General features: G+C 43.9%; 1 protein-coding gene across 4 annotated transcripts in view; it reads right to left on the reverse strand.

The window, feature by feature from the left end:
• Positions 1–629: 629 nt before the first annotated feature.
• YPEL2 (yippee like 2) overlaps positions 630–26,063 on the reverse strand; it is a 70,662-nt gene continuing 45,228 nt past the window's right edge. For 3 of the 4 annotated variants that reach the window (XM_027625361.1, XM_027625358.2, XM_027625359.1), the window contains exons 3-4: positions 10,140–10,183; positions 7,830–9,137 (exon numbers count right to left, since the gene is read on the reverse strand). In XM_027625361.1, coding sequence (XP_027481162.1) covers positions 8,735–9,137; positions 10,140–10,183 — 447 coding nt within the window. In that variant the 3' untranslated portion in view covers positions 7,830–8,734. Of the gene's footprint in view, positions 5,366–7,829; positions 9,138–10,139; positions 10,184–26,063 lie in introns of those variants that run through there. The other variant, XM_027625362.2, reaches the window with a different exon arrangement.

The raw sequence follows: 26,063 nt of genomic DNA on the forward strand, positions 1-26,063 counted from the left end.
TCATCTGTTAAATGAAGGCACCAAAATACAAAACTGTGTACGCTGACTGGCTATGCAAGGCTGTGTATATGGAAGATACTGGAGGAAAAGAAAAGCAGCTGATTTACTAGAATGGTCCAACTGCCTCACCCAGTGTCTAGAACCTAACAGATGTTTAATAAATATTTGTTCAGTGAGTGAGAAGACTTGATTTTCCATATACTGTAACTGAATACTTCTTTCCTCCTTTGTTAGCCAGTTATTCGGAGATAATGCTGCCTCTGTGACCTAGTTGTTTTACAATTCTTTTATCTCTTCACTTAATGCAATACAATTTCCCCCCAAAGAAATTGGCATAAACAGAAAAGTTTGCTGAGTTTAAGAATATGGGGTTTAGTAGACAAAAATCCTAAAGGTCACTCAGGCATTTCTGATATCTAAAGATAAGAGCAGCATTTGCAGATAAGCAGGAGACCTGATTTTTATTCATTAATTGGCCAACTGTCCTTGGAACAAACAACCCTGCAGGGTCTCAGTTGAGAGCTCTGTGACTGGGGTTAAATGACCTCCTACAGGCTTTTCAGTTACTTTCAATGTTAAAATCAAGTTAAAAACATGCTGGGTCAATTAAGACAGATGAGCCCTCCAAAGAATATTTGAAAACTTTATTTTCTCAAATGAGCACCAACACAGATTGGAAATAGGACAGAAACAATGCACTTTTCTCTAATACTGAATCACTATGTACAAATACAGGAAAAGGTGAAGACAAATTATTTGAAAATAATTATCTTTGTTATTGAAGCAAAGTGACCTGAAAAATGCCACCAAAAAAAAAAAGGGAAAGTAACAAAACCCAAACTCAACAAATACAGTTTGTAAACACAAGCATAAATAGAGATTCCGTACTGAAAGATCGTCTCTGCAGGTTGGAAAAGGGAACCGACTCTCACTTTCACCAAAATGTTATATAAAAATATACAGGCAGATCGAATTTGGTGATGGGAATAGCTTGTTTCTTCTTGGCTTTACCTTTCACTGCTGGCAGATTTCATGACTGTATTTTGCTTAAGAAAATGAGACATTTCTTTCCTCTACCTTGACCACTAGCTTGTTTTCTCATTTGAGGCAGACTCTTCGTTAAAATATGTAAGTTGATTGTGTTCAAGATTTGATTTCCCAGCCTCTTCCTGAACCTGAGGCAATCTGACCTTAAAATAAAATAAACTGTTTACCTACAAGGTATGTGTATTATTTTACCGATGTTCTTTCAACCCAAACCAGTTAACAATGTGGCTTCTACAACCACTGGAACCCTGGGGTACATAAGGAGTACACTCACATCTCAGTTAGAAACACACAGACCTGACTCTGCTTGATCTTCACAAACAACAGATTTCCTTTACAATCTGGGAAAGTTGAGCACACAAAGAAAAAGGAGCAAAGTGGCAATAGCTCCATGCTCAGAAAAACAAAATCCTCATGGTTTGTGCTGTTGGTCCACTCAGAAACAAAACAAGCAGAGAGAAAGAGAAGAAAGCCTTATGTGCCCAAGGTGTAAACTGTAGGTATAGTGTCCCCAATAAAAGAAAACAGGAGGCACAGTCCAAAGTGCTTTTTACACACACACACACACACACACACACACACACACACACGCACGCATTAAAAACAAGATTCCGATTTGTTGGAAATTCTTCCAACAAGAGGAATCACTAAGCTGTTACTAAATCTGATTTTATTTATTTTCTTTTCTAGCAAATATTGGTGCAAGAAAATATTTCAATTCTCAACCTGGTAATGTACTGCAGAGTTTGCTCCATCTGGAAAAAAAATGCAGAGAGGCATTGCCTCTGTCCAGACTAAAGTGATACAGATCTTTTTTTTTAAAAGAGTATATTGGTGATCACTGTTTCCCTTAAAATATACTTCAAGAAATGCAGAGGAAACCATAGAATTTAAAAATGAAAATAAAAAGTGCTCTCAGGGGATCTGAGAAAACAGCACCAAATATATTATTTAAAAAATTAAATATTATTTACAAAAGTATATTTCACAAGCAACTTTTTTCATATATATATCCATTTGAAAATCTTTTTATAAAGGGGACACCTCTTTTTCACACACTGACCCACCAGTCAAGATTTACTCTATCCTATCTCCATGATCTTGCTGTCTCGGAGTCGGGGCAGCACTCAGTCAGGCCCAGTTGACAATCTGTGGGCATCAAGTCTGGCTGTATTTGATTCATGTCAAATCAACCCGTCAGCAGCCTGAGACTAACATCCTGGGGTCTGGGTGTAATCCAGGGCCACCGAGGCCACATGACCTAGGATGGCACAGGGGAGATGGACCTAGAGAGTCTGCCAGCTGGACTTCAGTTGCAAATGAAGGCAGCTGCTGGCTGAGGTACAGAACTTCACTGTATTTGCCTTTCTCACTTCACCCTTTCCCCTGCCCTACTCCCTGCGCCCTGCCTAGGCTTTACAGTCAAACTCCAATTCCCTGAACCCGCCAGGGGTGAATGGATGAGGTCTTTGGTTATGCTCTGAGTCAATAATTTGGTGAGGAAATTAAAGAATGAACTGACTGAGGCCACGAGTTGATGCGTCTCCATCACTCAGCTGCGGTCTCTCCAATACTGCTAGATGTTAGGTAGACAAGCCATGAATGGAGCTAAGGTTATAAGAAGCACTTTTGGTTTCATTGACACAGAGGGAAAGCCTAATGAGTTGTTTTTTTTTTCCCCTGTAGTTACGGAAAACCAACATTCTACTCAGATCTTTCGCACCAAGTATGGTGCCACACACCCATTGGATGCTCAATGGGTAAGAACTGGGGGGAAAAAAAAAGAAGAAGAAAAAAAAACCAGAACCTGGGTCTAACTGGAGCCTACTCTGATCCATGCAACAGTCAGAGGCCTTATCCCCAAGGAAGAACAGTGGCACATCAGTCTCCTCTGCCCCTTGAAAATTCTAGGGCACCCCATGTCTGGTTTCTATGTCACCACACTCCATTTTCAGTCTCAAAGACAAAACACCTACCCGTGCTTAACCCCCATTTTCTTTCTATGGAAAGGAGCATCAACAGCCAGGACATTCCCTGAGCAAAGGGGCTAATCAAAATCTCTAAGTGAAGGCCACTACCTTCAGGGCAGACAGAAAGGGGGATCTACGATTTTTGTGCTGGCAAGCCATCTTAGGAATGTGAAAGTTGAAAATGCTTTTTATTGAGATCTTGGCCCTGGGAGCCAGAAGAGCTCTTTCTCTGGGAGCATAAATGAAATACTTCTTCTGAACTTCAGTCTGCTTTTTAGTAATGTGGGGAGCACTTAATCTCCCAGGGTTGCTAAAGTACCAAAAAATGTGAGTAAAAAGCCTCTGAGAACAAGATTCAATTTCTAAGAATCCTTCTGTGTCACAGAAGCAGTCTACCTGGAGCCACCCAGCTTCCTGTCAGTCCTGCCATCCGTCACCCTCCAGGGAAGGGCCACGCCTACCTCAGGTCCCCCCTTCTGCAATCAGCCCACAGAAACATGAAAAGGCATTTCCACCATGGACTCACTCCCTACGGGAATTTGTCTGAATTCTGGAAATGTCCCTGGTTGGCTGCTTGAATCCTGATCAATCAATTTTACAGATTCTTGCCTCTATGAACTCACTCTTCTGTGACTTTTAAGGTTAATTTTCCTATAGGATCAGCCTACTTAGAGAAATGAGATGCTGAGAATTACCTAACATAACCTGCACATATCTTAACATTAATTACATTTTCGGTCTAAGCAATAAAATTAACTCGGTTAAACGAGTTTCATCGTGCACCGTGTACTGGCTTACCTGTTGGTAGAACACACGTCACAGTGTTGGTTAACTAACAAACTCCTTTCTCTCATAAGCCTTATTAAGGATCTTTTCTCTGTTTCCCTAATATAATGAACTTTGGTTTGGTTTGTGAGATGGATGGGAGGCAGGGGCTAATATTGGAATTTGTAACTTGACGTTGGATATCATACCTAGGTCCTCCCCACTGCTGGACCGCTCTGACAATTTCTCTCCACACAAAGCATTCCAGTCCAAGGAGAACAGCTAGGGGCGTGACGAATCTACTGGCCAGGTTATCACTAAGCTCAAAGCCTTGGGACTTCGATAGAACTGGAGAAAAACACCCAAAACTCTATGTACAAAGAATTGCTGATCTCACTGAAGCCTTTGCATCCCAAAGGGGAAAGATGCACTAACCTGTAATGGTTCAAATCTAAGCTATTCCCAGCATTGCCCCACCCCACCCCCTTCCTTGCCACAAGGCTCTTCTCTTACTAAGGGTCAGGAAAAAAGGTTAGACAGTCAGAATTCCTAACTGGTTCTACTTTTTATTTTTTCTGGCCCGGTATCTGAGCCATTTCTGCAGGAGCTCCCAAACTACTGCCCCCCTTTGGTCCCTGTCCTCCTCAATTACTGATTTCAGTTGGTTGGTGGCCACAGCCTTTGGGATGTTTGGATCTTGCACCCATTGCAAACGGCAGTCCCCCTCTTCTCACCTACGGTGGCTGAAGAGGCAAAGATAACCCGAAGGAGCAGTGAGGCATCAGAGTTACTAAAACCACCTGGGCTTTTCACTCTCTGCCTCCACAACACCCCCAACTCAACCCAGGAGAACCAGGCCCCTGCGCCCCTAGAGTTAGGGCCAGTTCTTGCGCTCGCAAGCTAACCTGGCACAGTCGGTGTCAGGAACAGAAGCTTCTGATCAGAGAGAATGCAGTCATGAGGTATTTTTTTTTTCCTCTTTGTCCTTTTCGACAAGTCGATTATTTCAAGCCTAAGTTACCGGGACCCCGGGAGCAGCACAATTTTGTTCCTACCTCTAACGGCCCATCCCCTGCCCACCCCTGGGACCCTCAAGGCTCCCCCTTCCTCTCTACCTCACACCCCCATGCTGTGCCACTGCTCTCCTGACAAGAGGCCATCAGGCAGCTCTTACATGGGCCCTAGGGCCCTTATCAAGGTGGGTTGCCGCCATGTGGTCAGGCATCTGTTCCTTTCGTTGTTTTGTTTTCAGCCAACACTAGAACAGAGAGAGAAGCCAGGATCAACTCACAAACAGATACAAAGCAAAGAGACAGAGAGACAGCGATTTAGAGGCCGGTCACCAGAAAGACGGCGTCAGGGTGGGAGAATGCCCCAGATGGCAAGGCCCCTAAATGGATGGAACCAAGTGTTCAGTCACTCTCTCACGCTTGGGTAGAATGTTCGGTTGGATGGTGTTCACGTGGACACTGGGTTAGGTGGATACCCTCCGATCAGTCCCAGCCATTGTCCTTGATCATGTGTGCTAGCTCAATGATGTATTTGCCTTCTTTATATTTCTGGCTGCTTTCAAAGGCATGTTCCTAGGAGACACAAAGGAAGAGAAAAGACACCGAATGACCAAAGACAAGTAGGTGACTTGTAGCACAGAAGTGATCAGGCCCAGCCTGGCCCAGACTGAGAGAATTCCCGCCACTCAGACACGCCACATCCCCTTCACTGAGCTCCAGCTCCGAGACAGCGCCAGGACTCTCAATATTTACAACCGAGTTTCGATATTTTGCAATTTAAATATTCTAAACATTTTTTCTCAATATTTACAGTAGAATTTCTTCAGGATTTCTGCTCATTTAAGGCTTTGCCCAAATGTCACCACCTTAGTAAGGTCTTTCCCAACGATTCTACTTTAAAAGCACAACTTCCACCCCAGAACGCCCTCCCCGCCCCTCTCCCTTCTTCATTCTTCTCCACGGCACTTATCATTTTCAAACACACAGTACAACCCGCACATCTACTATACCTATTGTCTTTCACCAGGACGACACAAATTTCATGGCAGGCAGAGGTTTTCATCTATTTTGTTCACTGCAGTATCCCTCGTGCCTAGAAGACTGCTTGCCAGATAATAGGTCTTCAATAAATAACTGCTGAGTGAACGTGTGAATGTGTGTGTCTGCGTGCATGTGTGAGAGAGCGTGCGTGTGTAAAATCTGAGAGGAACCTGGTTTCAGATGCTAACCAGAAATGTGCTCTATAGATGTATCCATGAAGTTTCTATGTCATAATCCTCAATTGTACTGTTACACTTAGAGAAAAGACTCTCAGGGAGAGAACAAAGTATTGGGAGGCCAAATAGGTCTCTCTCTTATTTATCTTGCTGTTTCTATGTCAGGTGTGTTAAGTCTGTTTTTTCTTCACCACCTTTCTCCAGGGAGTAAGGAGCTACATGAACTCTAGGCTGAAGAACCTGGCAGCCCTCACGCCCCACCCAGCTGCCAGGCCTCCAGAGAGAAAATGCAACAGAAACCACCTGGCAATTTACCATCCTAAATTTACAACACTGTGGGTGGGCTTGCAGGCTAATAAGCCCCATAGGAAAGCAAAAAGAAAAAAAAAAAAAAAAGCCCCGCATAGGTATAGGCTCAAAGGGATATTTTCTTCCTAGGCATAGATGTATAAAAACATCTTGGTGTACTATATGGAAAGCATTGGTCATCACAGTCATTAGATGGCTGAGCTCGATGTGCACAAGCTGTGGACATCAGCTCTTTTCCCAAGTCTTCCAACTTAGTAAGTAACTCAACCCTCCTGCCTGTAGGTTCTGGGCAGCATTTGTATGAACTGCATCTTCTGTTCCTAGAGCTCTGGGGAATTGAGTCTCCTAATAAGAGCTCACACTTGAGCCTCTTGTTGAGAGAGGAATCATTCCACAAAGTGGAGAGGGGAGGGGCGCTGAGAGGGAATGTGCAAACACATCACACACACGCAAGAGCTGTGGACTCAGCAGTCATTTCCCTGACACTTCATTATTCCTCAGCTCCGTGTATGTGTGTGTGTATGTACACAACAAAGGAATGTGTTTCGAGACTAAGACCTATTGTTCCATGCAGTGTGTTTAGGATAGGGAGGAGGTAAAAAGAAAACTAGGAAAGTAAGAATATATCCCTATTAAACAAACAAAAGTCAAAAGAAAAAAAAAATTCAACAGCCCCCACGTGCCCCACAGGGCACTTCCAAAATGTCCTAACTGGACAGAACACTAGATCTGGAGTCTGCAGAAACACCCCAGACTGAATCCTGGCCCCAGAAGCATCACTTAACCAATTGCATTTACAGTCGCAAACTTTCCATTTACAAAACTGGGATAATTAAAAGTACTTCACAGGATTAACTATGAGGGTCAGAAGAAATAATGGAATGAAGGATTGGAGCACGGGCCTGGGACATGAGGGGTAATGTATTTGGGAGATGGAGGTTTCTCTACTGTCCTATCATTATGCCTGTCCAGCTGTTTTATCCATTTACCTGTAAGCTTTACTCCTTGATACCATGACTGTAAACACTCCCAAGGGCAAGCATTAGATCACACTTACTTTTGTATCCAACACAAAGGCTTTTAATAAACCTCTGCCAAAGAAGTGAATCATTTTACCTAAAGTAAGGAGCAAAACCAATGAACTCAGATTTATCGTCTGTCTGTAATCCTGTACATCTTCAATGGAATAAGATGACCAAGAGGTTGGGGAAACAGAAGGGCAGAACATTTCTGAATAATCAAAACCAGAACTGTGGCCCCCAGATCGCCCAGAGGGGGCTACCGGCCATACAGGTGGGAACAGAATAGCCAAGGCCAGTTTTTCCCACAGGAAGCAATCAGGGCAACCATAGGGATCTGTGACCATCTTGGCATCGTGAAACATGCCATCTAGGGTGTTTCTTGCTAATTCTGAACATTTCAAGGGAAATGTGAAAGATGGCATCTAAAGGCAATGCAGCCCCACTGCGGCAGTTAAGATTCACACATTTTTGAACTTCGGTTAAATGGAATCATACTTTGCTCAACATCTTTTTTATTTAAATAGATTTCTTCATGTTTTTAGAGCAGTTTTAGGCTCACAGCAAAAAGGAGCAGAAGGCAAGGAGGTTTCCCCTGTACTCCCCACTCCCACATAACACGCAGCCTCCCCCATTCCTGGAGTCCCACAGAGTGGTGTGTTTTTCACAATCAACAAACCTACACTGACACATCATCATCACTCTGCGGGCAGTTCTGACAACTCCTCCGGGCTCTCCCAAGCTAACAAACAAGCTAACTAACCACAGGTCATATAAGCCAGCCCCACACTGACCCTGGGCAACTGACAGGACAGGGAATTTATGGCATTTTACATGGAATAAGTTGTCCTCCCAGAGCCAGGAAGACTCAACATCCCCACCATGACTGGGCAGAAAAAAGCATGTGAAAATATCTGCCAATAAGAAATATATCTACCAGCAATAACAACAAAAGTTTATTTTCACGGATCATCTATACCTCCTCTCACCGTGGCGAAGGACTGCTCACTCTAGGTATCAAGACATTAAAAATATTTGTTGCGTTAAACAGCGAAGGAACGAATGTCCACTAGGGAGAGTCCAGCCATGACTCTATCTAACAGAGGACATTAATTAACATGTTTGATGATGCCTAGCACAGGGCCTAGGACCTGAGGAATGTTTTGGGGACATTTACTGGAGCAAAGAGCATGGGCTCTGCAGTGAGATTCCTGGATGCCTATATCCTGGTTTGGCCATGTAATGGCTGGATAACATCAGATATACTATTAACCTCCCTAAATCTCCGTTTCCTCATCCCTATTTTATGGATGGGTAAGGAAGCTTTACCCACCAAGGAAGCTGTGAAGAGTGAATAAAATAATATAGGCTTGGAAAGAGTAAGATGTCAGGAAATGTTATGTGCTGCTATTATTATTAATTAAACTGTAAAGCAGATGTGTATCTGTCTGTCTCAGGGGCAGGTGCAAAGGAATGAGCAGGAGAAGGGGACTGTCAGAGAAAAGGGAAGAATGAGTGTGGTAGACAGGAGTGTGCCAGGAACAGCTCTTCGGGTTCCACTGCCTGTTCCTGGATGAAGATAATCCCACAAGGTCACAGGAAGCCAGGAGAAGAAAGCAATCTTCCAGCACGAGGCTCTCGGTTACTCCCTCACAGTCCTCTCGCCACCGACCAGACTCCTCAGTACTCACATATTTCCAGCCCAGAGTGGTTTTGCAGTTTTCACAGTAAATGTCTGCGACTGCATGGAGTCCTGTTAGCAACACTCGCTCTTCTGCAGGCCCGCAGCCCACATTAACTCTGTGCCAAGGGACAGAGAGAGAGAAAGGGTGGTTAGTCACACATTCATCCTTGGTCGTTCAAGCAGAGCTTGCAGCGAGAAAGTAACTGAGCACGGATGCCTCAAGGGAAGCTGGCACTGAGAAGGGCGTTGTTTATGACCAAAAGTGATAACAGTCCCCAAAAGGTAGCCACGTGGAAACATCTCCATTGAAATGCATTTGAGATCTGCAAGTTCTGATTCAGTGAGTCTATGAAAAATAGTCTGTATGGTTGAGACTTTGCTTGGAAGGTTTCTAACTAAGGCTTCTAATCTTGTGACCTAAGGGGACCAATGGATGGCCACACTGTGAAGACCACAGCCATGAGCACGGGTCCTCAGCTCAGAGCTTACTGAGGACTGAATGCAGCTGAAGATGTCAAACGGGACATCTGCACAGTCTTTTCCTGATTACAAGGATGAATGAGCCCCGTAGTATCTCCAGCTGAACATGTGAGATTGTCATTCTCACAGTTCATCACACTTCTGTGAGTGTCCCCCCTTCCTTTCCCAGGTAAGAGGCTACAAAGGATGTGCCCAGCAGTGACAGAGAGCCCTACAGGCCGCGACTGCAGTGGGGGAGGCTCTTCACTACCTGGGCTTCTTCCTCCAGCCCCAGCTCCTGCAGTGGATCCCCATGTCTTTTGTTCGACCTCCTCTCCTCCCGGATGACTCATCTTAGACCTGGCTATGAAGCCTCCATGATGAGGCTCTCGGAAGCACTTCAACGTCTTCCCTATGAGCCTACAGCCCTCTGATGTGCCTACTGTGGGTAGTAAATATATTATTTTTAGCCAAAGATGCTGCCCCCCCAAAAAAAATTCCCCAAAGATAACTGGCTACCTAATGTGGATAGTAATGTTCTGCAGGGTTTCTATTGTCGCAGAGGGGGCAGGGGCCATTGTTTAATTATGACTGAGTGCTGCTTCCCCCACCCCCCGACAAAATTTGCACCAAACCATGGATGTACCAGAGACACTCACACTGAGTTAAAGAGGTATGCTCGTCCTTGACTTCCTTGGAACGACTGAAATGCAAGGAAACAAATTGATAGTTAGATATCCATTTCATCCACCCAGTCGGGAAACCAGCCCTAAATCACAACAATGACAACCTTCCAGGATTGACACAGCAAAAAAAAAAAAAAAAAAAAAAAAAAAAAATGGCCCTGAGCCATTTAGTAGTCGAGCTGGCAGCTAGCATGAGGGAGGACAAGAGGAGAGCATAAACACAGCCACAGAGCTTGGGCCAGCCCACACTTGGACTGTTTTCACCAGCCCAGGTGAGAAGACAGAAAAACCAAACTCCACAATGTCACTGAAAACTTCTTCCCTCCTGACACCGTCTGTTCTATTAATCCACCCAAGATAATCCACACTGGCCTTTGCTGGACCTACTTATTTCAGGCATCTGTGCTGGCCACAGCTTTCCTCGAGGTGGTTAGGGAAATCAATGGGGGCACCTTTGCTTGCCCTCTTGGCCCAACCCCGAGAAGATGCCAAAGGATCCCCAAGGCAAGAAAGAATACACCACCAAACCTACACTTCTCACGTCTTGTGATCCTAACTGCCGTTAAGAGTAACAGTCCTCCTGCCTGGGAGCACGGGCACTCTCCTTTTGAGGTGTAAGCAACTTGATCTCTAGATCACAGCAACACTCATTAAGCAGCAATCCCATTTTAAATCCCAGCTTCAATATGAGCTGTTCTCTTCCGGCTCAAGGGCAGCAGAAGCTGGAGAAACGTGAGCCAGGGCTTGCCATGCAGTTTGGCATCCACTTCCATTAAGACAGGCCCTTGCCGTGTTTCCCTCCTCTGGTGACATCGACAGGTCCGGCTGACATGAGCCATCCGCATACCGCTGCTGCCTGCATTTTTAATGTGGTCTGACAGTCGTACTCTGGATCCAACGTCCTAGTCTTCTCCGAAAACCACTCTAAAAACAAATAAAATAAGGGACTCTCCCATGACCTCTATTACTCCGTGGCTGGAGAAATCCAGTGGTGACTAGTTAACAGAGGACCAGAGGGTAGGAGAGAACCAGACAGGACACAGATCACTGCACACCAGACAGCCACTGTCAGAAATACCGGACTTCAGGGATCAATGCCGCCAGCCAGAAAGAAAGGCAAGATTTCGGACTTGTGGAAAAAGCTGCCTTTGGGGCAGCTGGATTGTTGGTTGCCTCCAACAGGCAAACGCACCAAAGGCCTGTGCTCCCAGGTGTAGCTCCAAGAAGCAAGCAGATGTTCCCCAGCTGCTGCTCAGGCCTAAACCAGCTCTTCCCTTGGGTTTTGAAACATTCCTGGGGAACAGAAGAAACTCCCAGGCTGAATGAAGCAGGAATAGGTGTGTCCCAGCCTTGAAAACCTGGAGGTCTATGCCAAGTGTTTGGAAGAGACAATGTCCCTGTGACACAGACTATGGATTTAGACAACCTGTTAGTTCAACCCTGGAGCACAAAGACACCCAAGCACTGGCAGGGAAGCCAAAGCTTCACCGTCTGGCCCCACCAACCTCTGCGGTCCCTTCTCTCGCTATAGCGTCCTCTGCTCTAGTCAGGCCAAACCACACGCAGTTCCCTGGAACTTGCCATCTCACCAATTTGCCCATGACGTTCCCTCAGATGGGAAGGCTCTTCCACCCTCAGCTCAGCTTGCTCTCTTCCGTAAGGCTTTCCCTGACCTCCCCCCAGAAGAGGTACCCGTTGGCCCCCATGTTCTGGACTCCTCCTGTGCCCTGTCTGTGCCTCTTTCTTAGCACTTAACATACTGGATCTAATTGATATGTTTATTTTCTAACAACCTCACTAGATGGGGAGCTCCCTGGAAGGTATGGGCCAAGGCTTCACTCTCTCTGAAACCCTAGCACAGAGCACATGAGTCTGGTATACTGTAGGCCTTTAATATTTATTCCACAGGTGAACTGCCTCTAACTTCCTTTATTTCTTTAAGTGGCTTTACTGATGTATAAGTGATGTCGTAAACTGTACCTATGTAAAGTGCACTATTTGTATCTACCTGTGAAACCATCACCGCAATCACGACTGTCATACCCAGAAGTTTCCTCGCGTCCCTCTTCACCTTATTGCCTTCCCTCCCCTCCTCACTCCTTTCCCACTCATCCACAGGCACCCACTGCCATCACTGTTGCTTGCATTTTCCAGTTTTTTATAAGTGAAATCACACAGTATGTAGTGCTTTTTGTCTGGCTTCTCTCACACAGCATCATTCTTCCAAGATTCATCCACGCTGTTGCATTTTATCAAAAGCTCATTCCCTGGGGCACCTGGGTGGTCCCATCAGTTAAGCTTCCGACTCTTGGTTTCAACTCAGGTCATGATCTCAGGGTCGTGAGACTGAGCCCCACGTCCGGCTCCCTGCTCACTCAGCATGGCGTGTGCTTATCCCTCTCTCCCCCTCATCTCTCTCGCTCAAATAAATATACATAATCTTTAAAAAAAAAAAAAGCTCATTCCCTTTTTATTGCTGAATCGTATTCCATTCTATGGATTTAACCACAATTCCTTTGTATTTTTTTATTTTCATAAGGGATTTGGACTAGTCAACCTCCCAAGTCCCCTTACAGCTCCAAAATTATATTCTTTTATGATTCCTGGTTCTGCATTATGGATAATCAGGAGCGTCATCTTCTAAGAAACATTTGTTATAAACTTCAAGTTTGGAGCTTAGAAGAATGAGGCTATGGGAAAATAAATTCTAGAAGAAAGCAGACAGGAAGATAACACAAAGCAACACAGCTCTACCATTTATAACAGGACGAGGTATTTATTTCCCAAACAAACACAGATCTGCTATACCTAGAGATAACTGGGAATATAGGGAGAGAAGCAGCATTTAAGACTTTCCAGGGTAGAGGCATCCCCAGAAGGTATATAAGACAATCAGGGTAGGGGAAAAAAAAAAAACACCAAATTTTTAATCTACTTTTATCTTTCTTTCCTTCCTTTTTATATTTTTCTCTTAAAAAAAAAAATGGTTTCACTAAACAGTCAGAGATTTGCCACTGGGATCTTCCCTGGGTTAGTGTCATGTGTGCACAGGTTATCTAGAAGGAAGTGTGGGGCTCTCGTTGTACACGTGTGTGGTGTGACAGCGGTGCCCTTCAGTCTTCGCTTTCAGCTTATCGTGAACACTGTTGTTTTCTGTGCAACAGGATGTCAAGAATGAGACTAACCTTAAGTTAAGACAAAACAAAACGTAACGAAACAGGATATTTGGGGCTCCTGGGTGGCTCAGTCGGTTGGTCATTTCGGCTCCGGTCATGATTCCAGGGTCCTGAGATTGAGCCCCACGTTGGGCTCTGTGCTCAGCAGGGAGTCTGAGGATTCTCTCTCTCCCTCTGCCTCTGCCCCTTCCCCCTGCTCATTCTCTCTCTTCCCCCCCCCCAAAATAAATAAAATCTAAAAAACAGGATATTTAAACAGTAGGATCCTTGCAATTTTTTGTATATATAGGATAGCTCACCACGAAGAGGTTCATTTACATCAAAGTACTTAAAAATGTAAAGAAGTTATACATTTTCCTTTTGTAAAAAGATGAGCATTCCAAACTCTCTGGCCTTTGCTGTAAAAAGGAGCTTGACATTCATATGGTACTCTTATTCTGCAATATTTTCCAAAAGAATAAACCCACAAAAATTTGTCCCTTTAAAGAATAGGTGACATTTCAACAGGGAATGAGAATGTAACTTCTTTTCAAAAGGAACTTATGCTATGGAGAGAACTGGTATCTGGCAATGTATTCGTTTTATATGATGTTTGTAGTTTAGAATTGACATGACTATACAAAAAATTGATTCAAAACGAATGATATTTGGAAGAAAATGCAGGTGGAAATCTTCGTGTTAGAAAAGATTTCTTAGATCCTGCCCCGGAAACAATTTATAAAAGAAAAAGACTGCTAAACTGAACTTCATCAAAATCTCAAACTTACTCTGAAAAACCGATAAAAAGAAAAGTTAAGCCATAGACTGGGAAAAAAAATATCTGGAAATCACATATATGACAAAGTACTTGTACCTGAAATATATAAAGAACTCTCAAAATTCAACAATAAGGAACAAATGCCCCAATTTTAAAATGAGCAAAAGAGGCTCTCGGCTCCTAGCCCATTCGTCAGACATCAGAATCTTCTGGTGCAGGGCCAGCCACATCCCCGAGACACAATGGTAATGTCAGAGTAAATGGATTTGGTCATATTGGGCACCTGGTCACCAGGGCTGCTTTCAACTCTGGCAAAGTGGATACTGTCACCATCAGTGACACCTTCACTGATCTCAACTATGTGGTCTACATGTTCCAGTATGTCAAGCTCATTTCTTGGTATGACAATGAATTTGGCCAGAGCAACCAGGTGGTGGACCTTATGGTCTATATGGCCTCCAAGGAGTAAAAGCCCCCTGGACAACCAGCCCCAGGGAGAGCAAGAGGAAGAGAGAGGCCCTCAGCTGCTGGGGAGTCCTTGCCCCAACTCATCCCCTGACACACTGAGAATCTCACGACCTCTAGACAGTTTACATCCCAGACCCCCGAAGAAAGGGAGGGACTCGGGGAGCCCTACCTTATCATGTATCATCAATAAAGTGTAGTATACCCAGCCAAAAAAAAAAAACCTCAAAAAATAACCTCAAAAATAGTTTTAAATAAAAAATAAAATGAGCCAAAGATTTGAACAGACTTCACCAAAGATAAACAGATGGTAAGCAGTCACATGAAAAGATGCTCAGCATCACTAGTCACTGGGATAAGTGCAAATTAAAAACACAGTGAGATCAAAACCACAATGAGATACCACCTCACACCAGTCAGAATGGCTAAAACTAACAAGTCAGGAAACCACAGATGTTGGTGGGGATGCGGACAAAGGGGAACCCTCTTTTTTTTTTTTTAAAGATTTTATTTATTTATTTGACAGAGAGAGACACAGCAAGAGAGGGAACATAGCAGGGGGAGTGTGAGAGGGAGAAGCAGGCTTCCCACTGAGCAGGGAACCCGATGTGGGCCTCGATCCCAGGACCCTGGGATCATGACCTGAGCCGAAGGCAGACGCTTAACGACTGAGCCACCCAGGCGCCCCCAAAGGGGAACCCTCTTACACTGTTGGTGGGAATGCAAGCTGGTGCAGCCACTCTGGAAAACAGTATGGAGGTTCCTCAAAAAGTTGAAAATAGAGTTACCCTATGACCCAACAATTGCATTACTAGGGATTTACCCCAAAGATACAAATGTAGTGTTCCAAAGGGGCACCTGCACCCCAATGTTTATAGCAGCAATGTCCACAATAGACAAACTATGGAAAGAGCCCAGATGTCCAACGACAGATGAATGAATGGATAAAGAAGATGTGTATATATACAATGGAATATTATGCAGCCATCAAAAGGAATGAAATCTTGTCATTTGCAACGACATGGATGGAACTATAGAGGGTATTGTGCTAAGCGAAATAAGTCAGAGAAAGACAATTATCATATGATCTCGCTCACATATGGAATTTAGGAAACAAAACAGAGGATCATAGGGGAAGGGAGGGAAAAATAAAACAAGACAAAATCCGAAAGGGAGACAAACCGCAAGAGACTCTTAATAATAGGAAATAAACTGAGGGTTGCTGGAGGGGAGGGGGGTGGAGGGATGGGGTAACTGGATGATGGACATTAAGGAGGGCACGTGACGTAATGAGTACTGGGTATCATACAAGACTGATCAATCACTGACCTCTACCTCTGAAACTACTAATACACCAAATGTTAATTTAAATAAAAAATTAAAAACAAAAACAAAAACAAAACAACTCTGGAACAATGAGATTCTGAGAACTTCCAGGTTGGTGAACACATCAAAGTGCTCAGTGAGTGATGTGCCCTGAAAGGGCATGAAAGCTCCACCCTCCACTCTACTCTCATCTTTTGGCTCTATGTATCTCTACCATTTGGCTGTTCCTGAGTTGTATCCTTTATAATAAAATGGTAGTCATAAGATAAAAAAAGAAAAAAAAGTGAGCTATCACCATGCACCTATTAGAATGGTTAAATTTTTGTAGGCTGACAAAACCAAGTTAAGAATATGTAGCAACCAGAACTCTCTCATACATTGCAAAACAGCATAACCACTTTGGACAAGAGCTCGGTGGTTTCATTTACCCAAGTTAAATGAAAACCTATGCTCACGCAAAAACCTACAGGAGAATGTTTTCAGAGCGGCTTTATTATTAATTGTCCAAAACTAGAAACAACCTAAATGTCTCTCAGTTGGTGATTGGATAAAATGATACCTCCCATATAATGGTGGTCTGCAATAAAAAGGAACCACCTGTTGATACACATACCAACATGGATGAATCTGAAATGCATCAGGCTAAGGTAAGTGATTGCCAAAGGTTATGGGTAGGAGAAGAATTTGACTACAAAGAGTAACAGGGAAGACAGAATTGTTATCTTCATTATGGGGGTTGCTACAAGACCAAGTATTTATCAACTCATAGGACCGTATACCAAAAAGTGAATTTTACTTTGTAAAATTAAAGAAAATTTAAATCCAATAAAAATTTAAAAATAAGCCATCTCTACAATCTCTCATCTGTACACTGTATTTCTGTATTTACACAATTAGGACCAATTTCCTAATGTACTCAAAAGTATTCCAAAGAGCAATTGCAAGTCCTGCAAAAACCTTTGTGTAATTGGGTAAATGGGTTGGAGCATGGGGATCATGATTTTCCTAGGCACAAACATGCTAACGTTGCATTTGAATCTACCTTTCTTGTAAGAACTTTTCAGCAAGGGAAATTGTTAAGATAAAGTACTGAAAAATATCATTAGGACATACCTTAGAATTACTGTATCAGAAAGTGATAAACCAATAATTTTTTTAAAAGAGTGTATTAAATCACATAGCTTCAATAAGATCTGAAAAACAATTTAAATTGTTTTTCTTTCTAAATTATAATTATTAACATTTCTTTGAACATAGGCTTATAATGTACATATTCCATAGTAGTATGTGTATACCACTTATAAGTGTCCATATATTAGGAGTATATACTCAAACATTTTACTAGTAGGGATAGGTGATTTTAAAAGTCTGGGGGCCATTCTGGGCGTTTCTGTCTGCTTCAGGGCAGGGTCTATGAGTAATTTCCTCCAGCCTGGCATAGCCTAGAATTCCTAGACAGTAGGGGATGGGGAGGACACATGGCAGAGAAGAGAAATGCCAGCCAGGCCCAGAGGTGCCGCCCAGGGCCACTATGGTCCCTCCAGGCCTGTTCCACAAAAAGTGCGCCGGCTGAGGCCCACACACTGCAAAGGGCTGTCTTGGAGGCACGACCTCCTAGGGCAGGTACCCTCCTGGGTAACAGTGAACCTGCTGGCTCAGCCTGGCACTCAGGAGCAGCTGAATTCCCTAGGATAGAACTCTGGAAGCTCTTCCACCATGGCTTCCACACTGGGCCTCTGCCAAGGCGACATTTATGATGGGAAAAACAGCCACTGGAACAACAGGCATCTTGCAAATAGACACAGACAAGAATAGCCCCGGCCGGGTCACTGTATCCTGTGAGGCCCGGCCCAGCCTGGCACACCCAGGCACGGCCTGGCACTCCCTTGAGTGAGGGTGGTACCAAAGGTGGGGAGACTGAAAGGAAGTTAAGGAAGCAATTAGAATGAAGCAAACAGAATTTCAGACCAGGAGATCCCAAACAGACTGTCAGACACATTTGTTTGCTGTCATTACTGCCAGGCAACAAGGCAGCTCTTTTTCATGTTGTGTATCAACCGAGGCTGGTGTTCAGGACTCCAGGAAAGCGTTTTTTTTTGTTTTGTTTTGTTTTTTTAAAAAATTACACAACACTTTTCTTCTGTCCTTTAAAGGAAAGTAATAGTCCAGGCCCAGCCCTTCCAGCCAGCTCAAAGGAACGGAAAGGGCTTTGAGTTTCCTGTTTAGTATCCAAAACCACTGATTTCTGGCCCCTTTTGAAAGTCTGAAGGCAGCAATTCCGTTTAAAAGTAGGAGGACCATTGCAAATGAATATTTTTCAGGGGGAGGTGGAAAAAGAGCAAACATACGGGTCCCTTCCCCTCGGTAACAGGCACAGGTCCTCACCCTTGAGCAGACTTGGGCATGACGTCCTCCTAGCATGAAGCAGAGCCTCTCCAACTTAGGCCCACTCCTCTCACTGGGAAGGTCAATCATTTTCTTTTTCTTTTTTGGGGGGAGTGGGGGAGATAGAGAGAGAGAGAGAAAGAGAAAGAGAGAGAGAGAGAGAGAGAGAGAGGCAGAGCCAAGCAGGCTCCACACTCAGCCCGGAACCCGAAGTGGGGATCCATCTCATGACCCTGAGATCATGACCTGAGCTGAAACCCAGAGTCTAATGCTTCACTGACTGCACCCCCCCAGGCGCCCCAAGGTCAACCATTTTTAATGTAGCATGTGCCTCAGGAGGTGTAGAAAGATGAGGAAGCAGATGTCTACCTGCCCACCCAGCCACACTATCTGGGAGCTAGGTGCCTATCTGTGTATGATGAGATGATCTAGCCTTGGCATCAGAAGATCAGGATCAAATCCTAGTTTTACAACGACAACTTACTAGCTACTTGACGTGGGGAGAAATACTCAAACTCTCTCAGCTTTGCCATCTTTTACATCTGTAGATGGAAACATGCCTATCTCACAGGGTTTCTGAGGATAAGGAGTAAAACAAGGTCAATGAAGTCCACAGTAGAAGGAAGGTCAGTTCCCTCTCTTTCCTCTTTGGCCTTTTCAGGAGCCTGGAAAAGAGAGATGAAAAGGCTGATTCTAGGGGCGCCTGGGTGGCTCAGTTGGTTAAGCGACTGCCTTCGGCTCAGGTCATGACCCGGGAGTCCCGGGATCGAGTCCCACATCGGGCTCCCTGCTTGGCAGGGAGTCTGCTTCTCCCTCTGACCCTCCCCTCTCTCATGTGCTCTCTCTCTCTCTCTCTTTCTCTCAAATAAATAAATAAAATCTTTAAAGAAAAAATAAAAAATTAAAAAAAAAAAGAAAAGGCTGATTCTAATCTACTTGGGTTTTCAAAATCCTTTTCTTTGGTGACTTTGATTTCTCTACTATTATGACAAAGGACAAGTGTTCCACTCTTTGCAACTCAATGTCTCCATAAAAATGGAGGGATGAGACTGAAGCTCCCCATGATCCTTTCCTGTCATATTCTGTGACTCCTTTAAAGCCTTTAGTGCTTGCTTCTCCAACCTACCATCCACAGGCAGTGTGAATTACATGGGCTTCAAAGAGGCAGACTGCCAGAGTTTGAGTCCTGGCTTTGCCACATACCAGCTATGCTACTAACTTGAGCAAGCCAATTAACTGCTCTGAGACTTGATTTCCTAATCTGTAAAATGGGCACAGTAAAACAGTCCTCACACCAGCTTTCTTTAAGAAATAAAGGAGATACTGTGATGAAAGAAAGTGCTTCATAAACTCTAAGGCTTTATATATATATTGTGTTGTTACAATTTCTTTTTATTATACAGTTATAAAAGAACTTATTAGTGCAAAGTTGAGTTCTTTTTAACTGAAATGTAATTCATATTACCATAAAAGTCATCCTCTTAAAGTATACAATTCAGTGGCTCTTGGTATATTCATAAGGTTGTGCAATCGTCACCACTATAATTCCGGAACATTTCCACTCTCCAAAAAGAAATCTCATGTCGTTACCAGTCATCTCCCACATCCCCTGCCCCAGCCCCTGGCACCCACAAATCTACTCTCTGTCTCCATGTATTTGCTGAAGGCACCATATATTATACAATACACCATCTCAGCAAGAAGACAGTAGAAGTGTTAGGTAGAGATACAAAGGAGGGTTAACAAAACCCCTGCCCTTGGGATGCTGGCTAAACATCCCGCCTCAGGAGATCTGACATTCTGTTGGGGAGGGCCCGGTCAGTCCTTTTTCCTTTCTCATTCTTTTCTCCATCCATGGTCAGGCCCAGTGGAGTTTCCCATTTAGGGTCAGGTAAGCCACAGGCTCCACTCCAAAGAACTGAAACCCATGCAAAATAATACTAGATCCTGTTTGGATTTCACCCTTGAGGAAGCATATGGAGAAAGTGGGAAGGGTAATAATAAAGAACAATGAAAATGATGAAAACTTCCATAATTAGAACCCAAGTGCTACTTAGAGCCAGTAAGCCTTTAGCTAAGAGGAAAAGAAGAATAAAAGGGATTCCTTCCATTTTCTCTGCAATAAGAGGAGGAGGAGGAAATGGACATAAATGGAAATAAGAGAGACTTGGGTTAACTCTAAGGGAAGAATTTCCTAACTGTGTAGGACTTCCACACAAGGACGCGGGTCACTAGGAAAGATGAGGAAAGAACAAAGCCATCTCTATGTGTTTATGGATTACAAAAAGCTTCTAGCCCATCTGTCTACAAACACTGAGATGGGCTAGGAAGCCACGTGTGCTGCCTAAGGACAGAAGTATGGCCTCCTACAGCCCTCATGCCCTGGCTTTGAGCTTTGGTAGGTCTCAGTTCACCCTCACATTCCCTAAACAGATGGAGGGAGGGGCTGGGAAGGGACTGGCTCTCAAGGAGGAAATATCTGCTGTGTGGAGTCATAAAATTCCAAGGGCATGGGAGCATACATGATACAAATGATGCAAGGAACAAACGGCAAAAACAAAAGGTGCTGAGCAGTCTGGGCGCCACGTTTTATTGCTTACAGGGGGATATTCTGGGATCTAAGTTACTGAACGATCAGACCATTCAAATTCACCTTCCTGTTGACCTGCATGAAACAGGCTGCTTTTTGGGATGGACCTAGACTAGAGAAATGGAAGGGAAACTGAGAACAGAATAGAGAAAAGAGCCTGGAAAGTCTGCTCCCTCTTGCTGTCATGTCTGCTGGATGTTCAGTAGAAAGGATTCAGGCTTTAGAGCAAGCTGTGTAACCCTGAGCAAGTCACTGCATCTTTCTGAGCCTCAGGGCCCCATCTACCAAAGGGAGAAACGTAACGCCTATTCCATTAACCCCCTGTTCTAAAGGGATGTTGTGTTCAACGAATGCCTGTACGTAAAGCACAGTGCCGGGCTCCTGAAACGGCACTTAATAAATGTTTGTTTCCTTTCGGCCACGCGGGCCTTCCGGATTTAAGATGAGAGGTGTGGGACTACTCTGGAAGGGCTGGGCTGTCTTAGCAGAGCTTCCCCAGACTCTCTTCCAAACCCCCGACAGCCACAGACCCCCATAGCTCCTCTCCCACACCTCTCCCAGCTGTTCTAAGGGCCTCAGATGTGGTTTGGGGCCGTGGGGTTGTTCTCTGTTGAACCAAGAGCAGACAAGACTCCCTACCACTAGTTTGTGACAAAGGGTTAGGACAGTAAGTAGATGCCAATGGAAACGTGAAGCCAGTGGGAAAACAGATGCTGCCAGCTCAACATCCTGCATTCGCTCCTTGCTCTTCACAGAAAAGGCCCAGAAAACATGCATTCTTCAGAAAGATAAAGAGCAGGGGATTCCCATAATCAGACAAGCCTCATCCTCTGCAGAAGAAAGCTGGACATGTCACCCTCATGAGGTCTGTTCAGGGAGACTGGCTTCTGAGTTAAGAGAGTGGAGGTAGTGGCAGGCAAGTGATTGTAATGATGAATGTAATGGCAGGCAAGTGATTAATACTGGGGCCCTTTGCGGTTCAGTTCGAATATAAAACTAAAACTTCAAGGGGGCTGAAATAATGGAACTCAAATTTCCCCCAAACCATCAGCCTCTTGAAAATAATTCACTACAAGCTGCTAAAATTAAAAAGATAATGCAAGTTCATATACCTAGGAAGGACAATACCAATTTCTTGGATTTGTTTCAATCTACCACTTGTTTCCAAAGCCAGCTGGACACTGGCAGATGGAATGTCCTTACACCACAAAAGATATCTGATGTCAGTTGGCAAAACCTACAGACTAGTCTAGGGGAGAATGAAGATGGGACACCAAGGCTGTTGTCCAAGGGACTCCCTAAAAGAAAGGAGCCTAACACAATTAGACTAATGCTAACATGTATACAGGACACCAGAGTATACAAAGCCCTTTCCCATACGTTAACTGATTCAATCCCTAAAACAGCAGAGGAAACTGAAACCCAGAGCTGTTTGAGTGACTTTCCCAGTTTCACACAGCTTATAATTCAAGGTCAGAACATAAATCTATGGCTTTTGACTCCAAGTCCCAAGATTTTACTAGAGCATGTTCACCTGGAAAATCTGTCTCTTTGATGAAGAAGGATGGAGGAAGCTGTCAGAATTAATAAAAATCTCTTAGGCTATTCTACTTCCTCTGCTCTGATTCCATATTTACTTAGCAACTGCCTAAATTTAATTCTCTCACTCAAGTGGATTTACCTTCAAGGAAGACAACACACAGTCCGAGCTTTTGGGATTATCCGTTCCACTGTAAATTAGTGAATTAGAATTCTGGTCCACCAATTAAATTCCTGCGAGTTGTGCTAGGTGAACTGCTTCACCAGAGCTTGGCCACTCTTGAGTGGAGAGGTAAAATTAAATTTGTAAACCTACAATGCTTAAGGCTGATTGAAGACCACCAAAGGAATGGTCTCTGCAACCCAGCCTGAAAACAGGCTTCCCAGCTCACTCCTGAATGATGATTCTCATTTCACAACCTGTGGGGAAAAAAAATAATTAAAAGCAAAGAAGCCCCTTAAAATCCCTTCTTTGGCACCTGGACATCATGGCAAAGAATGAGCAGAGAACCCAGAAAAATGCTTGGGGAGTTAGCTGAAAAAGAAAGACTTAACTAATGGCAGTCTGTAGGAATCTCATGCAGTGGATTGCAGTTTGGGTATAGCAGAGGATCTCAAAACAAAACAAAACACACATATGACTTTGTCCAGCTTTAATTTCATAGACCACTGGAACTTGAAGGATCTTCAAAGATCAGCCACTCATCTGATACATGGCTCTAATCTTCATTTCTACCAAACCTCTTCCAGGGATAGGGAACTTGCTACCTCCCCAGGAGGCCCATTTTACGTCCAGCCGCTCTGACTCTCCCAAAATTCCTTGTATGAGCTGAACTGTCTCCTGAGAGCTCCCTGAATGCCCCATCTTTATATCCTCTGGTGCCAAGTAACACTTTGAGTGATAGCTTTAAAGCTCACAAGGTTTCCTTGTACCGGCTGAACTTCTCCCAGGTTAGGAGCTTGATATAATGGAAGAACGATATAGTTGTATGAACTAGATACAATTCCCAATTGTGACACTTTCTCTACCATGTGCTCTTGGGTATATTCACTTCTCTGGCCTCAAGTTCCTCATCTGCCAAATGGGATCACAATACCCACCTCAAAGAAAGTAAAGTGGCTGGCATAGAACAGGCTTTCATAAATGGTGCCATTCTTCTACCACTTCCTTCAAATTTCTGTATGTGGTGCGGCTGTACCCTTACCAAGTTTACCACTATCTTTTTTTTTTAATTTTATTTTATTATGTTATGTCACCATACATTACATCATTAGTTTTTGATGTCGTGTTCCATGATTCATTGTCTGCGTATAACACCCAGCGCTCCATGCAGTATGTGCCCTCCTTAATACCACTATCTTCTAAACCTCATTTTTCATTTCCTACTATGTGTTCTCTAAACACCTTCAACACTTTGCTTTCCTGGAAATGTTAATCATAGCACAGGGCCTTAAACAATTGGACTTCGGGTTGCACACACTAAAGTAGGTTAACTAATGTGTTGCTCCCCACTGTGGCAGCTATCCAGCATCAGGCTTTCCTCCAGTGAGTGTAGTAGTATACATCTACACTTAACCCCTATATTCATACACCACTGCCCCCACCCAATAGACTGGGCTTAGGAGTCTAGTGATAACAAATAGCAATGAAGGAAGAGACAATGTTATTTAAAAGGGCCATGGTGGGGCTTGAAGAAATCACAGCCAAAAGGCTCTTTTGAAAGAGACAGGAGCGTATAAATGAGGATAAGGTGCTTGCCAAAGTGCAAAAGCTGGGCACTGGTGATTCAAGGTACTCCTTCTAGAAACAGAACATGACTGGGTCAGAATAACCAGCTCCCTCACTCCCACCCCTGCCAGACAAGGCTAGATCGTCCGCCTCCAACAGCATGATGTCCTTGGGCAGATCCCCGATCCTCTGAACTGGCAGTTGCATCATCTGTGAAATGAGGGGGTTGAGTAAGGACTCTTCCGAGGGTGAACATTCTGTGAGTCCACGTTCTCAAGAGAGTAAACGCCTCACACTTTAAACGAGCGTTTCTGACTCAGAGTTAGACCTCTTCTCTTATGTTTTTAAACTTCCTGTTTATCTGCATAAAAAGTCTTTTCTGTTCATCAGCTGGCCTATCTTATCTGACAATTCCTATTTTAGGACTCTCACCCTCAAGACATAGAGACTTAAATCCTTTTCATATATTCTGGTGCTCAACCTTCTTCCCTGGCCAACACTAAAGCCCCAGGCACATTGTGAAATATCAGGCACTGGAAAATCATTTCCCAGACAAAACAGTTTTGTGTCACATGAATGTAGTCTACAATTTAAAAACTGGGGAGAAATCTAAATGTCCAATAATAAGGGTGTAGCTTAGAATCTTGTGATATATCATAATGAGGAATACTGCGCCTCCATAATTATAAGTCAACAACTATCTAATGAGCAGCTATGTCTCAGACCTTGCCGGGCACCAAGGAGAACATAGCAAGCCAGCTCTGTCCTGAAGTTGCTTATAATCTAACTAGAAAACAGGACTAAAACACACAAAGTATGTATCAAACAATATATATCATTGTGACACATTATGGATGTGAAAGGAGTTTTTGAGAACGTAGGTGGAACTGAAGAGGATGAGAACATTCTAGGATTGCTGATAGAGCAGGAGGACTTTCCCACTGAAGAAATAAGAGCACTTAGCATAGTCAGTCTCAGCAAGACCCATCTACATCCCCATCTCCTTCCTATGAGAGGCTAATAACTCCATGAGAACGCAGCAGTGGTCCCTAGATGTTTGCAACCGTATCTTCTGTCCTCCATAGTTTGATACCACCTCAGGGCATTGTCTCAAGTATTATCTGTGTTTTATTAAGTGAGGAAAGACAACAGCTGATGGGGACAGAACCACCCCTGGAAGCCAAGTCTCAAGAAATCCCTGCCTCTCTTTTGGCTGAGTGTAAGCATTGTCTATTGTGCACACATCTAACACAGGGCATTCTTACCACTCCCCTTTCCACTAATTTTTCCTTATTGATGGGGGTGGAGAGGGTGTGGGATCATTAACAGCACCAGGCAGCAAATTTAAAAGCAGAACTTGTTAGTTTTTAAACAAGGACCAGCCAGTTGGACCACAGAGTGGGTGTTTCCATGCAAATTCCAGCACTTTCAAGTTGCTCCATGAACTGAGCCCAGCCAGGACAGCAAACCTTGTTTTTTTTGCAGCCAGCTCTTTGATTAGGTCTAGAGAGGGGCTCAATTAGCATCATGGAAACACGGAGCAGATTTCAGAAAGGAAAGGTCAGCTGCAAGCCCTAGCATTTGCTATCAGCCATCTGCCAAGCAGGAAGTGCTACTCAGATCTATTTTTAATCATCTTCCCTAGGCAAAAGCTCCTGGGAGAATGCAGAGGCCAGGCTTATTCCAAGACAAACATTTAATTGCTACCTTTCTGTACACATTTTAAAATAGTCTCTGGATACTCAAGACCAACTTATCCATCCATGCCCAGTTCTTGGGTTCTAGCATGCTGGCACCTACCTGCAAGGTTGTGTTTGGAGGCCATGGTTGAAGACCTCGTCTTGAGGAAATTTCCTGACTGTCTGAAATATCAACTAACTCCACATAACATAATAATCCCTATAACCGGGTTCCAGGGATTTGTTCTGGT

The sequence above is a fragment of the Zalophus californianus genome, chromosome 16 (assembly GCF_009762305.2).
Source record: "Zalophus californianus isolate mZalCal1 chromosome 16, mZalCal1.pri.v2, whole genome shotgun sequence".
Classification (NCBI taxonomy): Eukaryota; Metazoa; Chordata; class Mammalia; order Carnivora; family Otariidae; genus Zalophus; species Zalophus californianus.